General features: G+C 41.3%; 1 protein-coding gene across 1 annotated transcript in view; it reads left to right on the top strand.

Moving 5' to 3' along the window:
* si:ch211-214c7.4 (mucin-5AC) overlaps window positions 1-24,794 on the top strand; it is a 30,344-nt gene that overhangs the window by 1,814 nt on the left and 3,736 nt on the right. The window contains exons 2-4 of the mRNA XM_041933558.1: window positions 15,309-16,003; window positions 16,165-16,258; window positions 24,615-24,793. Coding sequence (XP_041789492.1) covers window positions 15,412-16,003; window positions 16,165-16,258; window positions 24,615-24,793 — 865 coding nt within the window. The 5' untranslated portion in view covers window positions 15,309-15,411. The remainder of the gene's footprint in view (window positions 1-15,308; window positions 16,004-16,164; window positions 16,259-24,614; window position 24,794) is intronic.

Raw genomic sequence — 24,794 nt, 5'->3', positions numbered from 1 at the left:
TGCCAACCATCAGGTTTTAAAGTAAAATAAATTAAGTTTTTTTTATATTTTAAATGTTGGTACCATCAAATATATATTCTTTTTGTTTGCCAAAAAGGCATATACAAAGACACACAGTATACAGTACAATATTCTACATTGTGACACTACTATGTCTCAGTGCTAGTGCTCAGTAAGAAATAGTCAAATTCATAGAAATAGAACATATCATAATCTACTGCATTTCATCATCTTACATAACAGGGGTCTCTGACACCCCAAACAGAAGTAATGTGTTATTTCCTGCAGTGCATTAAACTAGTCATTGACAGTCCAGATGAGCAGGAACAGGTTCTTTCTGTCATTCGGGTTCTGTGAAAGACCCACATCTTTTGCCACAGCCAATGTATTTACACTGCTCAGCCACTTCCGCTGTCTACACCACTGTTTCTCTTTGGAGATTATTAAGTATCTGTCTCTCTCTCTCTCTCTCTCTCTCTCTCTCTCTCCCTTCCTCTTCCTCAAGGCCAAAGCAAAAAGAGGATTAAAAAGAGGAAACCCAAAGCAGTATTCAAAAATGTGCTTACTTACACAAACCCTGGTTCCTGTGGCCAGTGTGAGTGTAAACTTCATAGAATGATCAAGTATACAGAAACTAAATGATCAATATCTTTTAGTTGGAAGTGTGACATGGAATTGGTTTTCATGTGTAATCATGGTGAGGCTGTGTTAAATCACAAAACCTTCGAGTTTATTGTATGTTGTCTCTGTCAGTTTTGGTATGAACTTCAGGCCAGGTATGTGGTACCTAATGGGTTGGCTGCAGTAGAGTTTATTTCAGGCATGACATTCTTCAGAAAAATGCTGGTGGTTGACATTGAAACATTTGAGGAAGTGTGACTGTGTAAAGTGGGTGCCACATGCTGGGAAACAAATCCAACCTGTTGCTCCGTGGCTTAATGAACGCTTACCAGTTCTGTGTCTTCATTGAAATACACACAGCACTTCAGTTACTCAAAGGCTTTTTTTTTTCAAGCTTGTAAAGCTATTTCAGATTTCAGCAACCTTGGTCAGCTCTCCAAAAGGTTAATTTTATCTGGGATTTCAGGCCTCTGAATGGTGTGATATACTGTTGGATTGATATGTATTAGGGCAGATCGTTTATGTTATTTATACAGCTTAGCGTGGGCTCATGTGCATCAGTGCAACAGCTGTGAGAGGCTATGATGGATGTGGATGTCGGGGTCAAGGGTTCATATCCATTCTCCACCATGTTCCTGCAGTGTGAGAGCAGGATGTACTTACCAATTACACTCTGTGGTATCAACAAGCAACAGTTTTTTGGTATTATTATTATTTTCATTATGAAGCAGATTTTAAAGTCAGACTCATTCACATGAGAGGCAATAAGAAACCATTTCTTTCTAATGTGTGTAGGGGGTGGGGTGATTGGGTTAGTCTTTTTGTCCAAGCATGCAGTTGCCTGAAAGTTTTGCATCTAATGTTTTTTTTTAATTGCTGCCCTAAATGTTTGGTTCAAAAAACGTTAAACAGAAAAATGTCCCATCACAGTTTCTGAGAGCCTATGGTGACATTATCAAATGCCTTTTGTCTATTGACCATCAGTCCAGTACCAAAAGATATTCAATTGACTTAAATGTAAGTCAAGGGAAAACGGCGAATCTTCTCATTTGGTATTTTTGCTTGAAATTTTACTAAACAATTACCAAAATAGTTGACAACTGATTTTGTGTTAACTGCCTTCGGTTCAGGTCTGTAACTACTGATTATTTTAATTGTGATAAATTCCTTAATTTAACTGATTTTTTGAAAATCATAGAAATGCCCCTCAAATATCTAATGTCTGAGCAATCACCAAAACCCAAAATCACTCCATTTACTATCAATGGAGTAACAAAACCTGAAAATGTTTACATTAGGAGGATCTGCTATTTAAAAAAGCTTAATTGATGACCAAAATTGTTTGTTTACCAACTAATCATTTCAGATCTAGTTTGGCTTCGTGAATTTCTACCTCATAGAGATAGTGATGAACTTGTATGCCTAAAGCTATCATTCGTACCATGGGGATGTTGGCACTTTTCAGCCTGTCCCTTGTCTGAGAACTCACTCAAAATTCTTGGAAGGGAAAGCACAAACCCTGTACTGGGCAGAGCATTTGCATCTACTTGAAAGTCAGCTGCTTTTATGTCCTGCAACCAGTGTCAGTCTCAGTCCCACACCCATGGAAATTCAATCTCTGCCTGCTTTATGCTGCATCTGTGTAGGATGACTTTCAGGGTTAAACTATATTTCATCATTCAGGTTTGGTGTGTATCTCCTGTGATGCTGCTGGCCATTCGGCTGTGGGGTGGTGAGGCAGTGTGGTACTCTAACTCTCGTCACTGTGGTTTAGAAGCTGGCACTCTCCTGCTCATTAGGATAAAGTGGTGGATGCTGGCGCTGCAATTTTAGGCACTCAGTCTGTCTGGGACTGTGACGCTGGGCTCAGTGCACTGTAATTATTGAAAAAGTAATTCAGCACTTTCATAGTCTGTTTTTTAGTTCCATTTAGAAGCTTTGAATGCCTTCCCAAAGACACATCTTGCTATCCCATTACAGTGGTACATATTGCAGCATTGTAAAGTGCTGTTATATTTACAGGAGACAAGAGAAAGAACTGCAGGTTAAGGAGCTGTCACTTTTGTTTCTGTAAAGTGTATATTGTGACTGTTGATGCAATGCTGTATATTTTCATCTATTAAGTCACTGATCTAAGGCTGTCTGAGGTGAATCAAAGTGCACAGCAGCGACAAGGGTGTGTCTTTGTTTGTGTTGAGCAGGTTGTGCATATCCTATTATCATTCTCTGCTCTTCTTTATGTTGCATTAGATGGTCAATCGTGTGTGCGTGCGTGTGTGTCTGTCTGTCTGTTTGTCTGTCTCACATTCAGGGGTGGGGCTGTGGGTTTGTGTGGCTGTCATAGAGGCAGGCAGGGGAGGTGTGGGATCACTGTCCATCTGGCCTCAGCTCACCCTGCCCAGTCAAAGGCATAGTAACTGATCTGGCCCTCAGGCTCTCCAGCATTGTATTGACTATCTGCCTGTGTATCGCCAGTTAGCTGGTAGACAGGAGAGTAGCCGCTGGCTGGCTTTAATATGGCAAAATTTATGTAATCTCTCTCTCTGCCTCTCAACAGCCAACCATCCTTGATAGAATTGTTTAATCTTGTTCTTTTGTTTTTATGTTGAATTCAAATTACTGAAATTGCCAAAGGCTTTTAACAATGAGGTAATGCAATTATGTGGTAGGTAGGGTTTTTGTTTTTTTCAGTCTGCACAGTCATCCTGCACAGTCATCTCCTGCCCCTCCTTTTACTTTCATTAGCTGGTTAACAATGGTAAGGCACAGGTAATATGGAAAAAGAGTGGGAAATAACGTGGGACAATGGTCCTTGGTGGGAAACTGGTACAAGTTTTATACTGCAGTATGCCTGGTCTAAATCTGTTTTATAGCCATGGCTTCATTCTTCAGCTTTTTCCCTGCCTTTATTTTCCTCCTGCAGCCTTTCCACTCCTTTCTACCTCACGTCCTCTTATAAATGAGGTTAAACAGGTTGAACAGTCCTTGACATTTGTGACTAGAACTATTAGACATGCACAATTATTTGTTGTTGGTAATTAAACAACATTAAACTGCCTAAACTACTCCACTGATCTAAAAGTGAGAGCGAGAGCAAGCAAGCAAAAGCAAGTCTGACCTGAAACTGATGTATTATTTTGGGATTTATGTATGTATTGTGGAACTTTATAACATCCTGATTTAGCAATGATGTGTATGGGATTACAGCTGCAGACATAAGTAGAACGTAAGGATGAACCTGTGACATACTAGCAGTCCTTAATTAACAAGTTTCAGTGTGCATTCTGTACATCCATATAATATGCACAGTACTGTATGAAAGAGACATCATCTTGTCCCTCTTTCACCCTGCCCATTCGATATCCCTGGGTACTCTTGGGTGAAGTTACCCGCGCCAGCTGCTCCTCCATCCCGTTGCACAAGATAATCCACTCAAAACCCACCCCCACTCCCCTCAGCATTATGCCTGTGGGGGTTACATGGTGCACTGTGCAGACAATGGGGCTTATCTGTCCACTCTCCCCCTCATAGTACCCTAATGATATGCATTATGCATGTGAACACTTAAGATTATTATGGTTGTTGTTTTTGACCGGATCTGATTACATGGGCACAAATAAATACTCACTCCTTCCCTCTCTGGTTGATGATGCCACTTTACTGACTACTTAACCCACTGTCAGCCTGTCCTGGTCGGTGTCTTTTTGAACATCCTGCCAGGTTTAGAACAGATTGTAACCCATTTCCCTGCAGCCTTTTAGACCACTCTGCTGCCAGTAGCCGCGAGTTCTCCCCATTTTCACTGCCACTCCCTTAAAGGCTAACTGGCTTAGTCCACTTAACTTGTAGCCACATTTAACCACCTGCTCCTAATGGCCTTATTGAGTAGCTTACAGTCACTTAGCACATGTTAGTGTCCCGTATGGAATTGATTAGAATAAGCTGCATGCTTAATGTCAAGCCCAATCCACCCTTGATGAAAGTGTTTTTTTTTTCAGCTTAGAGTGTTGTCTGTTCTGTTCCATGGAGCATCCTGAGGTCTTGTCAGCAGTTTCATTTTTTTTTTAATCTGTGCAGACAAGAACTATGGAACTCTGATTTCCTCCACCAATCTAATTAAAGGTATACTTATAAGCCTTATCCCTCAGTTTTGTCTCTTATATATCATGCTTGTGGGTGGGTTACACATTGCTGAGGTACACTTTGGGCATTCTCAGCTAATTGCTATCGCTTTATGACACAGTAGAGTTTGATCTTAAAGTAAATCTTTAGTTGGGTGTTTTCCATGTGCCTTTTCCTTCCAGCACAAGCTTCTTAACAAAAGCATATGCTTATATTTATGAAAGCATGTTCAGGTGTATTAATGTGTTAAATTGAATTGTTTCGAAGAAGACGCACATAGCATTGAAGAGATTTTACAGACATAGAAATTTTGTTGATAGATGTGCCTCAGTGTTATTTAACAATAGACATTTTATACCTGGTTGGCACCGGTTTCTAGGTCAGCATTTGGTTTGGTTTTGGACTTTGAGGATTGTGCTGTATTCAAAATGTTAAAGCTGGGTTCATTTCCTGATGCCAGGCTGGTAGCTTGATCGGATCATAAATGTTCCTCTTTGATAAATTACTGTTCAATAATGCAGGGATCCATGACAAAGGGTTGGAGAAGGCTTTTTGCACACAACAAGTTAGTTTATTCAGGACAAGCATTTGTCAATGCAGTCTTGGGAAGAAATACAGATATAGGGCTTGTCAACGTGCACACATTCTTGTTATTTGGACAGATGAAGAGAAGCCAGGCTGTTAAGAGAATCAGTGAGGGTTAATTCAGTTCTTTTTCTACAGATAAAAAGGTGCATGGAGTGCAATTTATCTTCTTTTCTCACACACAAGCAAACATGTAAATACAATGTCCATTCACAGACATCAACAGAGACAGGCTGGTGAAGGTGCCAGTGAACAGAAGCAGTGGGTTGCCAGGACCTGGTGCTGAGTTGTGAAAAACAGGTTAATAGAAACTCTAATTAATCCTGCACCCTACTAAGTTGTAGGGTGGTGCATCTTTGTTAAGGGTTCATCTATTTTCTTACCTTTTATACTTTTCTACCCCTATTTATTTCTATTTTTTGTGGTTACACCACCCACCGCTGGTCAGATGGGGTTCGTGTAAAATATAAAGTTATTGAGTTAGTGATATTATTATGATGATATTATATTTTTATTATTTTACAAATGGTTTTCCAGCAACATACCCCAGTATGAATAAAAAGCCCTACAAAACTATAATCCTTCCCCTCCATTAGGGAGTTGATTAGATGGAGGTGTTAATCAGTGCTGTGGCTTTGGGTGATGTTTTTATGCTTTTCGATTGCATGAATGCATCATCCACTATACAGTATGTGGACAACAGAAGTTAGAAATAGGTTAAGGCTGCAGTGCTTCTTTTTCTTTTGTGTAATGTGACCTAAACACATGGCTCATGGGATATTGGAACAGAAGGAAACAATCCAACATACATCCATGAAAAGCAGGTTATATGTTGTAGTTGTGTGTTTCAGGGGATGTTTTTATTTTCTGAATGTCAAGAGTTTTCTGATTCATGTATTGTACCAAGTGTTTTTGTCAGTAGTTTTTCTTAACAGTGGATTTCACACTTTCATTTTCATTACTTTAGTGCGACAGATCTGTGCTGATAATACACATTTCACTTGTTTTTAGTTTTGCATTTACTGTTACTAAATACAGAATGTCAAGATTTGGGTCAAGCCACACAGACTTGTAGTGCAGATACAAGGTGTAGTTTGCAGTTTGTGCTCTGATATAGAAACCAGTGCCAGGTCTTGCAATTACTCTTACGGTCCCTTCACCAGCAACATAAGCTTGCATTGGGAATAGCTGTTGGGTGATCTTTACCAGATAGATGGGGTGTACACACACAGTATGTGGTTTTGTTTTTGCGAGACATTTTTGAGAGACTGTGAGAAGGAATGCTGATCTCTCCTTACTCACTCCCTCCTCCCTCACTGTCTGGTCTGTCTGTCGGTATGTGCGGGAATGCATTTAGTGATTAATGGGTGCTGTAATGTAGACAGCCATCTCAAGTCTACTTACCTTGGCCATGTGTCATATAAGGTACAACCAGGGAAGTAATGCCAGGTAAAACAGTTCTGGACAGCTGAAGATGGTGCATGGTAAAAGGAAGAACTTATTTCTTAAATACAGCGCATGGGGGTGACACATGCAACCACACATGCCTTTTATTGGAAACTAGCTGGAGCTATTTTTTGCTGAGGAGTGAGCCTGAGCAAAAAGAACTACTGTGTGCGACCATTGTGACTGACAAGATGAATGTAGCAGTAAAACCACAATGTAGCACCTCTAGCAAAGCAAACCACCCACAAGTATTAGGATTAGGTGATGGAAGACAACCAACTTTGCCCTCCTTGTTAGCTTGGAGAAAATGTGATGTGATTTGTGGCGGTCCAAAGAGATAATAGAGAGAATCTGTATAATGGTGTAGGAAGATACTATGCCCATCAGCATGACCTGTGGAGAAGGTTTTCAGGAGCTACTGGGCTATATTTGACCTAATTACAAAATCCCATCATTACGCACTATTACCAGACTAGCATGTTCTGCAGAGTAGAAAAAAAGGTCTTAAAATGCATCTTAGTAGTGCTAAAATTGTGGCTCTTGTGACCGACTTGAAGTCGTGTAGACTTGGGACTTACTAGGACAACGGTGCCCGCAGCATCGTGGTTGCCAACTCTCCTGAATCTGGAACTGGAACTCAGTTGCCTGTTTTGCTCATATGTTGCAGCTGGTGGTAAATGATGGATTAAACCTGCTTGTACATCAGGTTATTGCTGCAGGTGGGCGGCTTGTCAGGAATGTCAACCACAGCACCCATGCATGAAAGGCACAGGCGACAAAACAAGAGCAAATGTCTGGTGTCTGCTGCCCAAGCTGGAATTGTACAATTGTGCGAGGGCAATGCCACAGAGAGTTTTCATAGATATAAGGAATTTCCATTTGAACAAGTCTGTTCTCCTGACAGTCAGCATTACACCGTGCTAAAAGTTAATAATCCAATGCTGAAGGTAGCTGCAAGCTTCATCATCCTTCATTAACTTGATATTTTTACTGATTGTTTCTAACCTGGTTCAAGCTGTCACCATCATTTTAAGATCAGACCATGCTATATCACTTTGCTGCAGAGAAGATGGGTAAGCTTTGGGATGGGATGGCTTTAAGCACAAAGACAGACTTATCTATTTTGCCCACATCAATTATCTCTATCCTTTCTTGTTGATCAAGGTTGAAAAATGTAAATATAAACCAACATAAAGTGGCAGGACCAGAGATTGCTGTCTAAAAGCCAGGAGAGCAGATTTTAATCCCATCTAGTAAAATCAGTGCAATAAAATGACTGTAGGTCTAACTTTAGTACAACTGGCTCTCTGCCTTTGTTAATATGTGACAGTGCTGTTACCTTTATTTTATTTTGGCACATGATTTGGCTGCACCCTTTTATTTTAGATGTATGCCTATGTCACCAGTTTTATTTTTCCTTTTTTCCCCTTTATTAGCACAGTGATCTTACAATACACCACCAGATTGAGGTGTTCCCAAAACATGAGCCTTGCACCTACATTATTAATGATAATAATTATTTACGCATCTTTGTCAAATGACGTTTAATTGAATGAATTTAGGGCAAAAACGTACTACACACGTTGGCGAGTTTCTGTTGTCCAGTTATTGCTGTTTTGTTTTTAAGAGGAAAATCTGTTCAAGTCTGACGTATTTAAGTCTCTCCCCTCATAATGTGCAGTAAAAATTATTCCCAAGTTAGATGTGAAAATATTCTGGCTCCACACACTGTTTCTCTGCTGCTTCTCTGATGTCCGCCCTGCCTCTCACTCCTCTCCCAAGCTTGTTTCAATCGAACCAGAGTTAGTGATGATTGTTGGAGCAGTGAAAAGATGAGCCAAGAAGGTTTTGTGGAGTTTTATCATATTTTTGTCACATTTGAATAAAATGTGTTTTACAATGATAGAATTGCTGTTTCTGTGAGTGGAGTGGTGACTTTGGCGAGTGCAAAGAAAAAAACAAAACAGATCGTACTCTGTAACAAAAAGAACCATCTATGTCGGTATCCTTTCTATAGTATTGTCAGACATGTATTATAACAATCTAAGCCTGTCACTGGCAAAACCAAACACTTTAAGTGGACATACAGTACATTGATGGTGTGCCTACGCTTGCAAGGATTACCTGTTTTGTGGCTGCCAGCTGCAGTGTGCTTGTTCCTACTGATAAAACTTTGTCTCCATTGTTCACTTGAACACAAAAAGATGGGAAAATAGGGTCTGTAGTCAAATAATAAACAACTGGAATTCCTCATGATTGTGCAGAACATTGAACTCTTCCAGGACATGTGGACTGGCACCAACTGGCAACAGCCACACAATGTCACTTTCATTGATTGAAAATGAAATGTAGGTCAAGCTGACACAAAAGTAACAAAGTATAGTTTCCTAATCGACCCTATCACTGAAAATATATTCAAACACACCACTGGCTTTTCAAAGAATCACAATCTGCTGGTTACTCAGCTGCCAGCACTCTCACAAGGTGTGCTCATGTGAGTGATCTGACATCACGAGTGACAGAGTAAAGCTTCCTCAGCTAACGTTAATAACTTTAGGTTAACCACGGTATATGGTTAGCAAAACGTTGACATTAAAACTCAAATTAGCTGAGGCCTCCTTGGGTATGACCAGCGCCATTGAAAGGGAGAGTGAGAGAAGGTTAACCCTAGGTCTGGAACTGCTGCATCTACAAATGTAGGGGCTCTCCGGTCTCGGCTGGGCAACGCTTCTCCCAGATAGGCCCTCGCTTACGAATGCAACTACATAAAATTTAATTCACAGACTCTTGAAAAATGGTTACAGTCTTTAGTCTGCTTTTAAGTTGCGAGAGTGTGTACCTCATTGTACAGCGCAAGCCTGACTTCATTAATCCTAGAACCTGGTGCACATAGAATCAAACTTATTCAAGAGAGGAATAAGACAAAAACAATAAATGGCCTTTTTCTTGGCCTTTTGGTGAAATACCCTGCAAGGACTCATGATGTACCATGTTTTTGTTTGTGTCAGAGAGAGAGAGAGAGAGAGCTGCAAAGTCTCTTGTTGTGCAGAGATGGAGGTAACTATTCAGCAATGTGCTTTATAGAGGGGTATATTCACAAACCCTTGGCTCATATGCACTCTGCCTCTCCCGTTAGCTTGCTTTGAGGTGCGTGCATGCGTGCATGCTCCAACAGCAGATTAAATTTCTCTTGTTTCTTTCTCCCTCTCTGTCACTATATTTGTGTGAACTTAACACTCAAGTTGTGATAAAGCAGAAACAGCACCACTGCCTTGTATGGTCAGATGGAGCGGCAGAGCTTTACACACACCCCTTTCTCTTTGGCTGGGTATATTTTTTTTGATACTGGTTTTCTAAACAATACTTTCTTTGATACCAATTTTATAAAATCCTTTTAAAAAATTTAATTTCATTATAAATTAGGCATTTTGGTACAGTTACTCACTTCAAAGGAGACAGCGGTTCAGACAGCAACCGGAGAAACTATAATTTTCTGTGCACTTTACTGAACCTTGATACCTGGACTAAAATTAAGAAACTGATCGAATATGTGTGTAGTATTGGGCTATATAAAAATTTTAATAACAATCAAAGGGAACATAAATAACAAAACAGTACAGGGCAGCAATAAGTGTCTAATCTGCCAAATCCAACCATGTCAACTTCAGATGTATTTCTTTACTTTACCAGTCTGTAAGCAACACCATGCCATCAGAAACACTCTCTAATGTATGAAACCTGGGCTGTCTGATTCTGTGTTTGTGAGAGTGTCACTGGTTGTCTACAGTTCCAAGGTGGAAATGCTCAGGCATGTTGTTGGCTTATTTCTCTCATATGTCTTATATGCACATGTTAACAAGGTTAAAAACTTGATTTTCATTGTATGGGATCATTAAGATTGTTTTTAGTTTCATCAGTCATTAAAGAGCAGTTCTATACATTTTGTATGTTTTTGTAGGGCTAGCAGTACTAGTAGTAGACAGGGATTTGAGTGAAAGTGAGCAGTTTCCCTGCATCTGCTCTGAGACAGAACCTTGAACTCTGTGTTAGGAAAAACCCTTCCTTTCCCAAACATGATTAAACCTCTTGTTTTGTTTGCTATTCCACTGGACTCATACAGTTGCATACTCGCACACACACACACGCACACACACCGCCTATGATTCTTCCTGTGTACATGCCTGTCCCTCGAACACACACCAGAGGGAAGTTAATGAACAAACGGACAGAGGGGCTTCATATCTCATTTGTAAACACTGCCTTTCTCCACTCTACTTGCTGTCTGCTGAACACTCCCAGATGTGTAGCTACTGTCAAGACCACTAGGCCAGCTTTAGGTTGTTTTAAATGTGTAAAGGAGCAGTTCTAAAGAAAGTAGAGATGAATCAACTGTGCCTGTGGAATTGAAAGAATGCAGGAAGCGGCGGGCCACTGAATTCCAGTTCACTTTTTTTGGTCTGCATGTGTGTGAATTTGTGCTAATTACATTCATGCACACTTTCATCCTAGGCATTCTTCACACAGTCCCACACTGCTCTATCTGATGCATGTACACACGGCTCACACACATCCAATGGACTCCCTCTGACCATTTCACTCCCAATTCAGTCGCACACATGCTCATAAACACACGCACACACACACACGCACACACACACAGCCAGCTGTCACTGTGTAGCCCTGAGGAGTCTTGGGGAAGTCAGCAGAGCTGGAATGTGGATGGGTCGGATGTGCTCTTGATCCCACTGCTGCTTTAAGCATGCACTGTCTACCATTAATCATCATGGAGTAGATACACCATTGACATGAACCTTAAAGTAGAAACTCAGCAAATGAAAGTAGCTAGTTTTAATATGCAGACTAGGCCTGCAATTTAATATTAATCAATCAAACTGACCCTTTTTTATAAACATATCAATCATTTGGTCTGTTTGTGGAAAAACACACTTTCCCAGCTTCTCAGAGCCTACTGTGAGTGAAGTGAGGCTTCAGATATCTTTGTCAGCAAAATTGATGATTATTTTTCTGTCATCAAATCATTGATTCAGCTCTAATACAAAAGGCACATAAGTAAAAATAGACATTAAAATTGGTGAAAAGCATTCCTAATTTTCCTTCACTTGCATGTGTAAGTGTTTGTGTTTACCCACAGTTTAGACTCAATCAGTATTGTCTCATTGCCATTTTATAATTGCAGACAGCAGTTACAGATATCTACAGATGACATTAAGCCCTGGCATCAGTATCCCACCACCCACCCCCAAACCCCTGCCATGCTCCCAACACAGCTAAATCCCTGTCTGCTTGTATTAGACACAGTATTAAAAGTGACCCATTTTGTCAGGCACCACTTCTAATGTCTGGACATGTAGAGCAAGAGACAGAGAGATGGGTTACGACAGATGTAATTAAACTGCCTCAAGACAGGTCAGGAGTAAGATTTAATGACACACAAGGCCATATTTCTTTATTAGAAGAAGTGGAATGTAAATACCACTGAGACCACAGAGTTCTTTCTCTGTCTAGACAGACTCCCTCTAACAATCTTACAAAGTGATGGCTGCATTTATAAACACACTCTTCTTCTGCTTCGGCTAAACATGTATTGCTGCAATTTTGTCTGCCCTTGGGCCTTCGTCTTCATCACAATACTACACATAAGTATGACATTAGCCATGTAGAGCAGGCCAGAAAGAAGGGATGCTATGCCGTGAATATGGTTTTAAATCTTCAGTGAACTAGGATTTGTTATGCAAATGTGGACTGAGAGAATGGTAGACAATAGAGGTTTTGTTGTATTTCATCAGAATGCATGAGGCTGTTCATCTGGAAGATTTTAAAAATGCTGCTGTTATTGTTGTGCAGTCATTTGTTTTTGGCATAACATGCTAGGTGTCAACATCTTGAAGGATGCCAGAGTTGTCCATCTTATTGGTGTGTTCTAGTGGACATGAAAACAAGCACCGTCGCAGCAGAGCTGTCTCACTGTAATTTAGTAAAATCATTTATCTGTGCATGCATGTGTGGATGGGATTTAATGATCCATTCACTTCCTGTCTGTACTGCGTCACTTAATGTCAGCTGGTCAGAGATGATGCCTGTGCTTGCCCAGAAGGGCGTCATCACATCGGGAATGTGATTCATTCTGCTATCTGCTAAGCCCCTGGCATTAGAGGCTGGACTGGCAAAACTATGCCATGCCATGCACGTCACAGTGCCAGTCAAACTCACTGTCTCGCTGCTCTTTCAGTGGTGTGAATAGAGACAGATTGTTTTTCTTTTCTCAATCTTTTTTTTCATTTTTGACTTTTGTCGTCAAATGGTTCCCAATTTGCTAATGGTGTGAAAATCTTGCCATTCATATAAAATGGATTTGATTTGCACAACACTGTCTGAGGGGCTCTACACATTAGCTAATTGACCCTCGCTTAGGGCATGAGGTTTTCCGAAAGAAGGAACAATCCAAACATTGTGTTGGTAGGCAGGTTACTCTCCCCTGCTCTGCTTCCTTTCTGTGTGAGATTTGTAACCACAGAGACCAGGGGATAACCAGAAAGACGAGAGGAGGCAGCAGGAGTGAAACCTGTTGTAAAGCAACCACTGAGTCCAGCTGTCAGGTTCTCCATGGCTAAACCATAGTGTTGGGTTTAATAATGTTATGCAAGGGATTGGGGTTGGGGTTGTTGGGAGGTTCAGTGGCTGCATGTACTGTACAAATGTGGGTGTTTATGTAGAGTCTGCGGGGGGTGTATTCAATGGATATCAGTGCTTAACTGGCCCAACAAGTTATTCTAGAATTGGCAACAAGTTGTCCGTTGGCACTATTAGTGCCCGAGAATCGTTTACGTCAGATGTTAATGTGTAGCTAGCAGGGAAGCAAATGTTTCTTCACCTTTAGGCAACAAGAGATTTCATTCTAAAATGTCTCTTGGAAATTTAGTCAGTCGGAGATGAATACAGATGCTTTATCCAGCCTAAAGCCTGTAGTCCTTGATTATTATTCTGCACTGTGAGGCTGTATAAATCCAACTAGTCTCATGACTGTGGAAACTTTTGCTCAGTGGAAATTGTCAATTTTCCAAGATGTTTTTACTTATCTGGCTTAATGGCTTGCATGTCATAAATCATCTACGGCAACAACCAACTTATTATTTTGTACTGAAGGGGGCAGACTTTGGCTCTCTCATGCTCTCTCTGAATTGCTGTCATGGTTTGTTCATATTTTTACTGTTTCTTCCCTTGTAGTAATTCTAACCTGTTGACATGTTTGTGTGCAATGCCTTGAAACTTTTTTATGAATCTCTCCATTTTAAGCTATTTTTTTGTTCCATTACTTCATCATGTTCTCGTAGGTCTTTGCTCTTTTTGAAGCTATTGCAGTCTTTTTTCATGTCCCCTCCAATCCATCTCTTGCACCGATTGTTTCCCAGACCATACAAATCTTCTATTGGCCAGACCATATTTGTAGCAATTTACTGGAAGCACATCTATTAGCAGTGGGAGGAGGGGAGAATGAGAGGATGTGACCAAGGAGTATAAGCAGCAAGGGGGGCGGGGGCTAAGCTACTGTGGTCAGAGGGGCAAAGGAGTGGGTGTGTGTAAATGGAGGGGATGACTGGGGAGGAAATAAACCCACAACGCATCCAGGAAGAGATCTGTCCAACAAGAGCAAGGGAAAACTTAAATGAAGTTAATGACTTCAAGACTTAACTGTACTCATACACATCTTCCACCTCAGTGAGAATGAGAATGAAGTGGAAGGGCGATCCACTTCATTCTCTCCAATGCCTCACCACAGCTTCTAATACTATATTATACAATATTAATTTCAAGTTTTCCACTAGTTCTGTCAAGTAAGGAATCTCCCAGGATACAGATCTGTTAGCGATCACAGAATGACATGACTGTTAACATCTGCATCTGCTCAACAGAGAGGAAGACAATGGCCAACAAATGGGCCATTTGGAGCTTGTTTTCCATCTCCTCCCTCTCCTCCTTCTCTGTGGCCTGTGTGTCATGTCAGGAGATTGTGAAGCCTCTCTTGGCTTTCAGCACTCAAAACCACAGCTTTTTCCCTTGCAATTTAAAGATGCTGGAAGCCATTTGGAGAACAGTCACAAGTCATCAGTTTTTTATGTTTCTGCCCCATAAAATGTGCAGTTAAACCAATCCAAGGTTTCTTTTATTGTGGTATTTTAATAGTGATTCCTAAGTTTATTTTGGTGCTGCAGGCATTTTGAATTATTATTATTGTGGTCAGCACATTAGATGAGCAGACTGGTCACTGTGGAGAACAGTGAATGGTTTAAAGAAAACATTTTTTTGGCGTCTCCAACTGCTCACTTCCTCTTTTTCAGGCTCCCCCAATGGACGCCCCTTACCAGAAATGGCATTTCCTTTGGCTAACAGTGACATGTTTTTCACAAGACTTTCTGAGTAGTGCACCATGGTGCAATCCAGCATCCAAGAGGAGGTGTGTATTAAAAGAAAATTGTTGACATGCTTGTGATCCTTGTTTTATTGTTCTTCTACAGGACATTAAAGTGTGAGAGGATCTGGCCATTCAACACTAGTGTGAGACCCTGGTCCTTGTAAGCAACAGCAGGAGCCAAGGCACCCACACCTTAGGAGGAGGGAATGAAACCGGATGGGGTTACCATGGAAACCACTGAGCCCACTGAAGGTGCAGCAGGTGTAGCAGAGCCCTCCTCATTGCAGGAAAACATACCAGAGCAAGCCCCATTGCAACCAGAGGAAACTGCAAATAATGCAGCCCCCGGGACTGCTCCGAAGGCCAGTGTCAAGTCAGTGGCAGCAAAAGTCAAACCAAAAGCTGTTGCAACTAAAACACAGCCCACAGCCAATTCTGCAGGGGCCTCAGGACCCAACTCACGGCCAGGTACTGCCGCTCACCGCACGGTGAACGATGTCAGATCTTCTAACAGTGTTTCTGCAGCTGCAGTGAAGAAAACGGCAACAACAACAACAGCAGCTGCAAAATCGGCAGCAGCGGGCGCTGTACCTAAAAGACCAGTAGGTGTGGCAGCAGTTTCCTCCACAGTCAAGAACCAAACTAGAGTGCCTGACAGGAAGCCTGTTGGACCGGCCAGGACTACCTCTGTTGCTGCTGCCACAGTAACAAATGGTACCAAACCAACAACAGTGAATGGCACTGCTAAGAAGAGACCAGTTGCTGAGACTGTTAATGTAGCTAGACCCAAAACCACTGGTAAGTCTGAATGAGATGATTAAAACTGAATGGAAATGAAATAATACTTATGACACTCATTTCATATTTTGTCTAAAAATGCAACTGTATTGGATAACCTATACTTAAACATCATTCTTTTTCTCTTGCTTTTCCTAATTTTCATGTTCCATTTTTTGTAGTTTCTACCAGCAGACCAGCGGCGTACGTCGCCCCTAAACCCAGCACTTCGACCACAACAAAAGCTGGTGCTGCTGCTGTTTCGAAGACCACCAGGTATGCATGCCTATCACAAACAGAAAGCAGTTGATTAAGTAATAAAATGAGCCAGTGATGCTGTGTCCATCGAGTGCTCAAACAGAGACAATTTAATTAAGTTCTCCAGTTGGGAAACCCCTTTATTTTTTTCTCTCTGTTTCACACCATGTCTTGTCTGTTATTCTCACACATTGCACCCTCTCTGAGATCGAAACTTTGTCATCACCTTACAAACTGGATGAGAGGGTGACTTTACTCTTCTTGATGCCCTGAAAGGGAGTCGTGGAGAACGATGTCCATTGTGGTCTTTGGGCCGTTATTGAGTCAGATTTCGCTTCATGAGAGTGAGTCATGTTAGCAGTAATAACCTGAGACAGAGAGCCTTAACAGAGGCAGCGATACTGAAGAACGACTGCTTTGTCCCAAACAGGCCCCCTGGCTGAAACTGGCCCCACCTCCCCAGGGCAGAGAGCTATTGACTCGGATCATAATCCCTCTCATACTGAGCTGAGGTTTGGATAGAGAGTGCTATGGTTGGACTAAACTTGCTGAAAGAGCTGCTCTCAAGTGATTGTTTTGGCAGTTGAAGTTCATAGTTGACCCATTCATTTACTACCATTTCATCTAGAAAGCTTTATAGATTTACTTACTTGAAAGAAATTCAAGCTATCCTGATGAAACACAGGTTTTTTTATCCTGTTTCCAAGCATAACTATCAGCTGGTAGCCAAAGCAATAACTACAAAACATGCATGACGTTTTGAGCTTTATCAATGCGCTAGGCATTTGTGTATGTGAAGGGATCTGTCTCTAATGTTTGTATAGTCAGATTCATAATACACTGATCCACATCTTTCCTCTGGATGTGGTGCTCTGTAACTTATTTAGTCTTTAAAATGTCAGAAAATGTTAAAATATTTTTTTTAAATGCCCATCCCAAGTTCCTAGTTTCCAAGATGAGCGAATATCTTCTTTGAAATACTGGCCAGACAAAATATTCCCAATTAACCATTGTAAACTGTACAACAGAGAAAAGAAGGTAATCTGCACTCTGGACATGCTGGAACCAACATTTGTAGTCTTTGCTTAATAAATCATTTTATCAAGTAATCTTTTCAGACCAGACAATGTTATCATTGTCAGGAGTGGCCATGATCAGTTTTATGTAGTATTTATTTTGTTTTTGGGGGCAGCCGTGCCCTAGAGGTTGGAGAAGTGGCTTGTGATCGGAAGGTCCCCCATCGGACTGGCAGAAAAAAATTTGGGTCCCCCATCGGACTGGCAGAAAAAAATTTGGGTGTGGTAGAGTGTCCCCTCCCCCCTCCATTAGCCGGCTGATGTGCCCTTGAGCAAGGCACTTAACCCCCCTATATGATGCGGCAGCCCACTGCTCCTGGGTGTTCACTGCATGTTGAATGTGCATGTGTGTGTTTCAAAAAACAGTGATGGGTGAAATGCAGAGAAGAATTTCCCAGTTTGGGATCAATAAAGTGAATAAAATTAAAACATTTAATTTAATTAAAAATACTGTGGCACCATGTAGACTTTGTGTGATGGGGGGTGAAGTGAGGAGTGGTTATTCCTGATATTCTTCTAAGTGCATTTGTGTGTGTGAGAAGGTTGTGTACATGGAAAAGCGCAGCCACTGAATTAATCAGATGAGTCATTTCAAGTGTTAGGAGCCTGATTACAGTGGCACATCATCCTGATGTGATTGTTGCTTGGCTTGTTGCCCGGGATGTGACATCAGACTCTCGCCTCTCGGCTTGAGACACAGAGAGGAGAACAGGAGAGCAGCAGCAGGTGTCTGCCCTTGAGTCAGCTAATGCGTGTTGTGTTTCGTGCCACCTGCGTGTGATGGCAAAGTCAGTGGCGTGTGAATCCTTTGTGTAGCAGCTCTGGTAGTGGTGTGCTTTTCAGTCAGTATTGCTGTTCGTGCTGGCTCTCTGGCAGATTTCGGGCAGGAACACCAACAGAACTTCTCTCAGCTCAAGCCTTGGCTTGCATTGGTCATGACAGTGAGAATCATAGCGCTAACAAGCTATAGTAGGGGTTCTCAAACTTATCAAAGGTCTGCAACTGATTTTTATTTAACAATGACAATAGCAAAATGACATTAATCAATTAATTGACATAACATCTCTTTTGATTGGGCCAGCACGAAAGGCAGACAAGGCTTAGACCCTTTCTGACTCAGAACACGGAGTTTTACAATTACATTTACACTAGTTGTAAAAATGCGGTGCCACGTTAATGTGAGAACACGGCAGCAACACATACCACTCTCTCCAGCAGTTTTGAGCAATGATGTCAACTATAGGGAAATCAGCCTCATTAAAACCACATCATCATCATCTGTCTGTCTGGGAACAGGATCACAGTGAGTGATGTCCAGCTACACTAGATACTCAATGTCACTAACAATTTATTGACCAATAGAACATTTATTTAAAAATAGAAAACTTTGCACTTACACAGGTATTGTAGCCTATTGCTAACACAAGGTATGGCAGGGCTCCTCAGCTGCATTTGTCCAAGGACCAAAGTTTTTCTAGGCAGACACTGTGAGGGCCAGACAAAGAAGCAGTCAATGCTCAATACATAACCTGCAGTACTACCAATGATTAATTCCTTAGTGACTCAATCACCTCTTGTGTCATCAAGAGAAGCTTGACTCCGGAGTTACCTCTGGTAGTCTGGCCAGTGCTCTGCTGATGGCTCCAGAGAATGGCCAGCATGGGAGAAGACCGGTTTGATGGTGGTTCCACAGAGTAGAGAGGATGGACTTACAGAATAACTAAAATCCTGTATAATGGGTCAACTATGAATTACAGACTTATTGGCTCATTGCAAGAGGTTGGCAAGGTAACCAACAGTCACTGTTAGGATGGGCTAGGCCTCATTCAGTGATGAGTAATAATGTATGTAAGATGTAAGTAATGTTAGATGCTCACATTGTTTGAATTCATGAATATTCTGTGGGACAGATGTGCCAGTGTGACAATCACTGATTATAGGCTGGGTCCTGAGTGGCTTGCTGTTCAGTCCAGATGAGGACCAAGGTCTGGACTTTGACAAGCCATGATCTATAGGAACACATGCAACAGAATTCAGTGCTGTTAAAGGACTTGGTAAACTACCCAGTGAGATTATTTACTGTCACAAAGGAACACACATTAACATTATAAAAAATAATTTTACTTTTACCAGAGCGGTGATTGTGTTCAACTGTGAGCTCCTGGAAATAGGATTTGTGCTTAGGGAAGGTGGAATTAAGATTTGATTAAAGGACATGATAGAAAAGGCAGGAAAATGCTGGATCCTTGGTGAACACTTTTATTGTGCTCAGTAATGTGGCGGGGCTTTTTCAGCTGTGTGTTGATATTGTAACTAAGAAACACACATGTGTAGACACACAACCAGTCTGAATGACAGGAGGATATCTGTGCCAGTGGTCAATGGGATCCCTTGATAAATGGAGTAGAAGGCAAATGTTTTAAAAATCTGGTACCTACTTTGCTCTTCTGTCCTCCAGTAATGGGTTACAGTGTCCTTGCTCTGACTGAGCAATCAGTCTTTGTCCATCCCACCCCCTCTTTCAATCTCCCTTCTCCTCACCCTTGTCCCTTTTTTCTACCGTCTGTGCACGTACAGTGCAGGGCATTTGGCCAGAATCTCTTCAAGACCTCCTTACAATCCATCTTCCTTGTTGTTTACCACGTTATTTCTAAGTCGTTTTTCTTTTAGCTGCATTACAGAGACTTAAAATTTTAGAGTGTTGTTGTTGAACATGAGAAAGAGAGGGAATATGCCTTCATATTGCTGTAACAATCTGTAAGATTAATATTCAGAGGGTCACCATTAGGAATGGACACAATTGCTGGTGAATAGGACTTATTGTTCTCTTGGATACAGAATATTCCCTCATTATTAAAAACACTAAATTGGCTGTAAAGGATAATTGATGACAATTACACCACAACTAGTGCATTGGCCTTAGAAGACTGGCTTGGCCGAAAGATGCTTTCTTTTCACTCTTATCCTGTCATTTGATCTGTTTCTCTCCTTGTCTCATCTCTTGATTTCTTTTGTGTGGTTCCATTGGAGATAAAACTGTCATATCTGCAGTCTTGCCAGGGAGCAGGATTACTACCCTAACAGAAAAGGCCCATGGCATCTATCACAGTGACTGTGTGCTTAGGGCCTCAGAGCCAACACTGTCTGCCATGCAATTGCAAGGCTGCAACACTTCATCTAAACTCTCCACTGACCTGATTCAGGCCTCCACTCTTTATTGTCAAGGAGATAACACAAACCTTTGGAATGTGTACTACTCTCGGGAAGGAGTAAAACAGCTGCTTTTGGACAGCCTACAAGCCAAACAAGGTATTGTTGGAGTGCTCCATTTCCATTTGTTGTCTTGGAGGGGGGCCCTTCAAGTGATGAGGGGAAAAAGGGCGAGGACAGAAGAATGTGTGCTGAACTGCATTTTATTTGCAGGAAGAGCTCACTGCATTAGGGATAAAGTGTACCTTTGGGCCAAAGCCCTGTCCTTTCTCTTAGGCTTGATTAAAACAGAATAATTTAATCCACAGGAGCAGGTATGTTCAGCGAGTCTAGCCCCCCAGCTGTGTGTTGTTGTTGTTGTTTCTTTTTTTTTTTTTTTAGAAGGAACAAGAGGGAGACATGGATGATTGGATGGAGTAGGTGTGGCTTCAACATTACTCCACTGAATCATGCTTCCACTTTGATTTTTGGCCAACAGATGTGTCAGCTGCTTAGTATGTAAATACTGTGGCTGTGTTTTTCACATGTGTCGCAGACATTTGTGAACATTGACTGTAAAGCAAGCCATAAATTGTATTAGTGACATGTCCTTGTGCTGACCTTTGACCTTAAGACTTCATGCTTGGTCATTAAAATCATTAAGATGGCTGTGTAGTGCCACTCATCCTCTTTTTTTTGGACTCTGATTTGTATTGATTTCAACCCTGTGTTGGCATGAAATGTAATCCATACTAATACACCAACAACAGAATCACCAGCCACCACCCACAGGCAGTGTGTGGAGCACAGGCATTAGTGAGTCTGTCTGTCTGTTCCTCACTGTGCTGTCCCCCCCTGGATCAAACCATTAGGAGTTATGACTCATCATAAAAACAATGGGGGGTTATATTCTGTCTGTGACCTCCCTTTACCCTCTGTATTCCCGCCCCTTAACTCTTATCTTCATTTCCGTCTCTCAGTCTAATTTCATCCTTCAGACTAACTTTTCCGTCTCATTCATTCAATTTTGTCTGCCTTGATTCCTGCTATAATTGAGTGGTCCTGTCAATTCATATCTAGCTTTTAAACAGGCTAATATATGACGGCCTCAATTAATGTACCTTTTTCCTACCTTTCCCAAATTGTGCTGTTTTTTCTTCACAAAAGTTCAGACATGTGCCCTTTTCCCTGTCCTACATATCTGCTTTTTTTTTTCTTCTGATGTTTATCATTACCCAACACTCACTCAGGGCTGCCTTCATCACAGTGTCTGACACACTTTCCAGTTTTTGGGCTGCAAGTCACATTAGAACCCAAGTATAACGAACCAATTACAATATCCCTGTGAGTCCATGCCTTGCAGTGGCTGTCTGATCTAGGGGAAACAAATGGTCATTGTAATGGTTAGTGTAATGTGGGAGTGGCATCTGTGTGCAGGCATGCTACTATGCTGGAAACCATCAAAGTCAGTGTGTCTTTGTCTACATGATCGACCGACTTGGCTGACCAAGTCCAAAAGAAGACTGACATTTTTGTAATAGGGGTTGTAATAGGGGTTAGCATCAAGCAGTTCCTGCAGGCAATTATACATTTGATTATGCAGCTCTTGTTGTTGTGAAAGTGAACTTGTTTTATTCAAAGCAGATGTCAGATTATTTATAACCCAGTGGTTTTGCATTGTTTTTGCACACCAGGGTACAAGTGTAGAATAGAGGGCTAGCACTGGCTGCGGCTGACAGCACGCTTAGTTAACCGACTGACTTTGTGCATAGGTTAGCCAATGCAGCAGTGCTTTGCAGCGCAGACTATGGGTTTGGGTTTTGGGTTTCGTTATTTTCAGAAGTGAGTGAGTTTCTCATTCTCTCTCTGACAATGCTAGTCAACTGAGCCTATGCTCATCATGGCAACTTTGCATTTGCAATGACAGTGGGGAGATGGAAAGTGATCAAATATAGTTATTGCGTATGTTAGCCTAGCAAACAGTCAGTGATTAATGAAATAAAATAAAAATATAGAGTCTAGTTTGGGTCACAAATTTGACAGTCCCATCATGTGTTCAGTCAGGTACGGTGTTAAATACAAAGGGATTGGTTAGGTCTCATTTGTACCCCCTGTAGAACTGTAGTTTGCTGTTTCAAGAAGTCCTTATGTTTAGTGTCAAAGAAGCAGGATTTGTTACTTTTTTCCCTTCCACCTGCAAGTTTTGACATAAGGATGGCTTTAGAAGAACCAACGTAATATCAAGTTTGTAGTCCACAGTGTGTCTGTGCTAAAGGCAGAGAACATGCAGAGTCCTTTCACTTGTCTGGGAGGGGAGCCTAATGGATGAAGAGGAAGGTGGGGAAATGAGTTTTGGCTTGTTAGTCCGGGACCTTAATACGGGATTGGTTTTAAGACTGATCCCCCCCCCACCACCACCGATAAAGTTAGGAGCAATCTGATAGTCTGATGACCCTATGAATTCCATATATTGCAGCAAAAAGCGTGAGAGACCGGAAGCAGTTCTCACCAATGTCAACCCTTTAAATTATTTTCACAGGGGACAAGAACTCTTAAATACAGTAGTAACACCAGCTGGAGTCAAGAAATATAGCATCCACCTCACTAATGATTAAAACCATAAACCAGCACAAAAATGGTTATTACCAACATAAACCAGCATGTTCTGAACAGACCCATTACATTACAAACAAAAAGGTCATAGTTGAATTTTGGAACATAAGACAGCAAACTTAAATACTCAATCCACCACAAGGCATTATGGGAAATGAGGGCTGTTGCAAGGTAAACAAGCCTGTCCGGGAGATGCTGACGTGTCTTTATATATCTAGCCTGGTAGCGGAAGATGCTGATGCTATATTGGTAAAAAAAAAAAAAAAAAAAAAAGTATTCTCTTGGGCGATTTAAAACAGTTGCAGACTGGACAGTGATCATCATCTCAACAGTATGTGGACATTCCCAGCAGAAAGCAAAACCAAAATCTTTAATTAATGCAATGGTAACACTACTTATGCATTCCGTGTTTGTTCACACCCACCACTCAGACATTTTTTTTCCTTCTTAAACTTTATTAACAATACAGAATACAGTGGACAGAGGACAGCATCACTTAACCACTCCCTGGCATTCATTAACTGGAACATCTTTGACAGAGAGTTGAATAACAGGGGTCACTGTCACTCCTGACTATATCAATTTCTGTATAAATACCACTCTAGGAGTCATAACAGTAAGGAACTGTCCTAACTCCAAACCCTGGATCATACCTCAAATAAGACTGAACCTGGAAAAGGCTCAGTAAAGCTTTCAGGCTCAGGCTCACGACTGGTCTCATCTCAAGATGGCAAACCGCAACATCAGAAACAAGGTTTTAAAGCAAAACCAAAATTTCAGGATAAACTAGTGTATGGAATTGGCAACATTCAACCAAATGCTGTAGTTGGAATAGGATTGGAACTGAAAAAATTGGATCAATGCATCACTACTTGCTGTATGCGTTTCTGGCTTTTATCTCCTCCTCTTTTGAACCATATTCGTTTGCCTTCCTCTGTTTCCTTGCTCTTCTGTGGTCACATTCATTCTCTTCTGTTACTCTATTGTCTTTTTCATTCTGTTCACCATTAATTATTTCCATTCGATACCCTCAGCTCCCAGAACTCTCCCCCTCTGCTCTTCTCACTGTTCATTCCCTCTCTTGTCATCTTGTCTAACTCTGCATTATATTTTTTCTTTGTTGTTCTTGTCCTCTTCAAGCTTTCCTTTCCCTTTTCATCTTTCATTTTTATTTTCCTTATCATCCTTCTCATTACACCCTGTCCTCACCACTTGGAAATGATTGGAAAATGGAGGCATTTCAGTGTGACAATAGATGGATGGTGCTGTGTTAATGGATTTCCATTGGTGAAAATTGCTTTTGCGGTTAACATTAGGACATTTATTTATGTTTGTAGATGCATGTAGAGGCAGAGTGCTAGATTTCATGTTTGGATCTTTTTTCTAACAAAATGAAGTGACTACAAAAATTAACATCTTACTATTTGTTTTGTTGTAATTTCTTTCTCTGTAGTATTTGTATGCCATGTTAACTTGCCTTTCTTTCTCTTCTTCAGGCCTGCAACAGCTCCCTCAACATCTCGACCTGCATCCACAACATCCAGGCCTACCACAGCTACAATCAAGCCATCCACCACTGCAACTGCCAAAACTGCTGCTTCTAGAGTTACCACAGCATCCTCTACTGGCAGGGCCACAGCAGCACAGCCTCCCAAAACTGTTGCTGCTAAGAAAGG

Source organism: Chelmon rostratus, chromosome 3 (assembly GCF_017976325.1).
Source record: "Chelmon rostratus isolate fCheRos1 chromosome 3, fCheRos1.pri, whole genome shotgun sequence".
NCBI classification, from domain to species: domain Eukaryota; kingdom Metazoa; phylum Chordata; class Actinopteri; order Chaetodontiformes; family Chaetodontidae; genus Chelmon; species Chelmon rostratus.
Note: the sequence above shows the minus strand (reverse complement) of the source record. Positions and strands in the feature narration are given on the sequence as shown.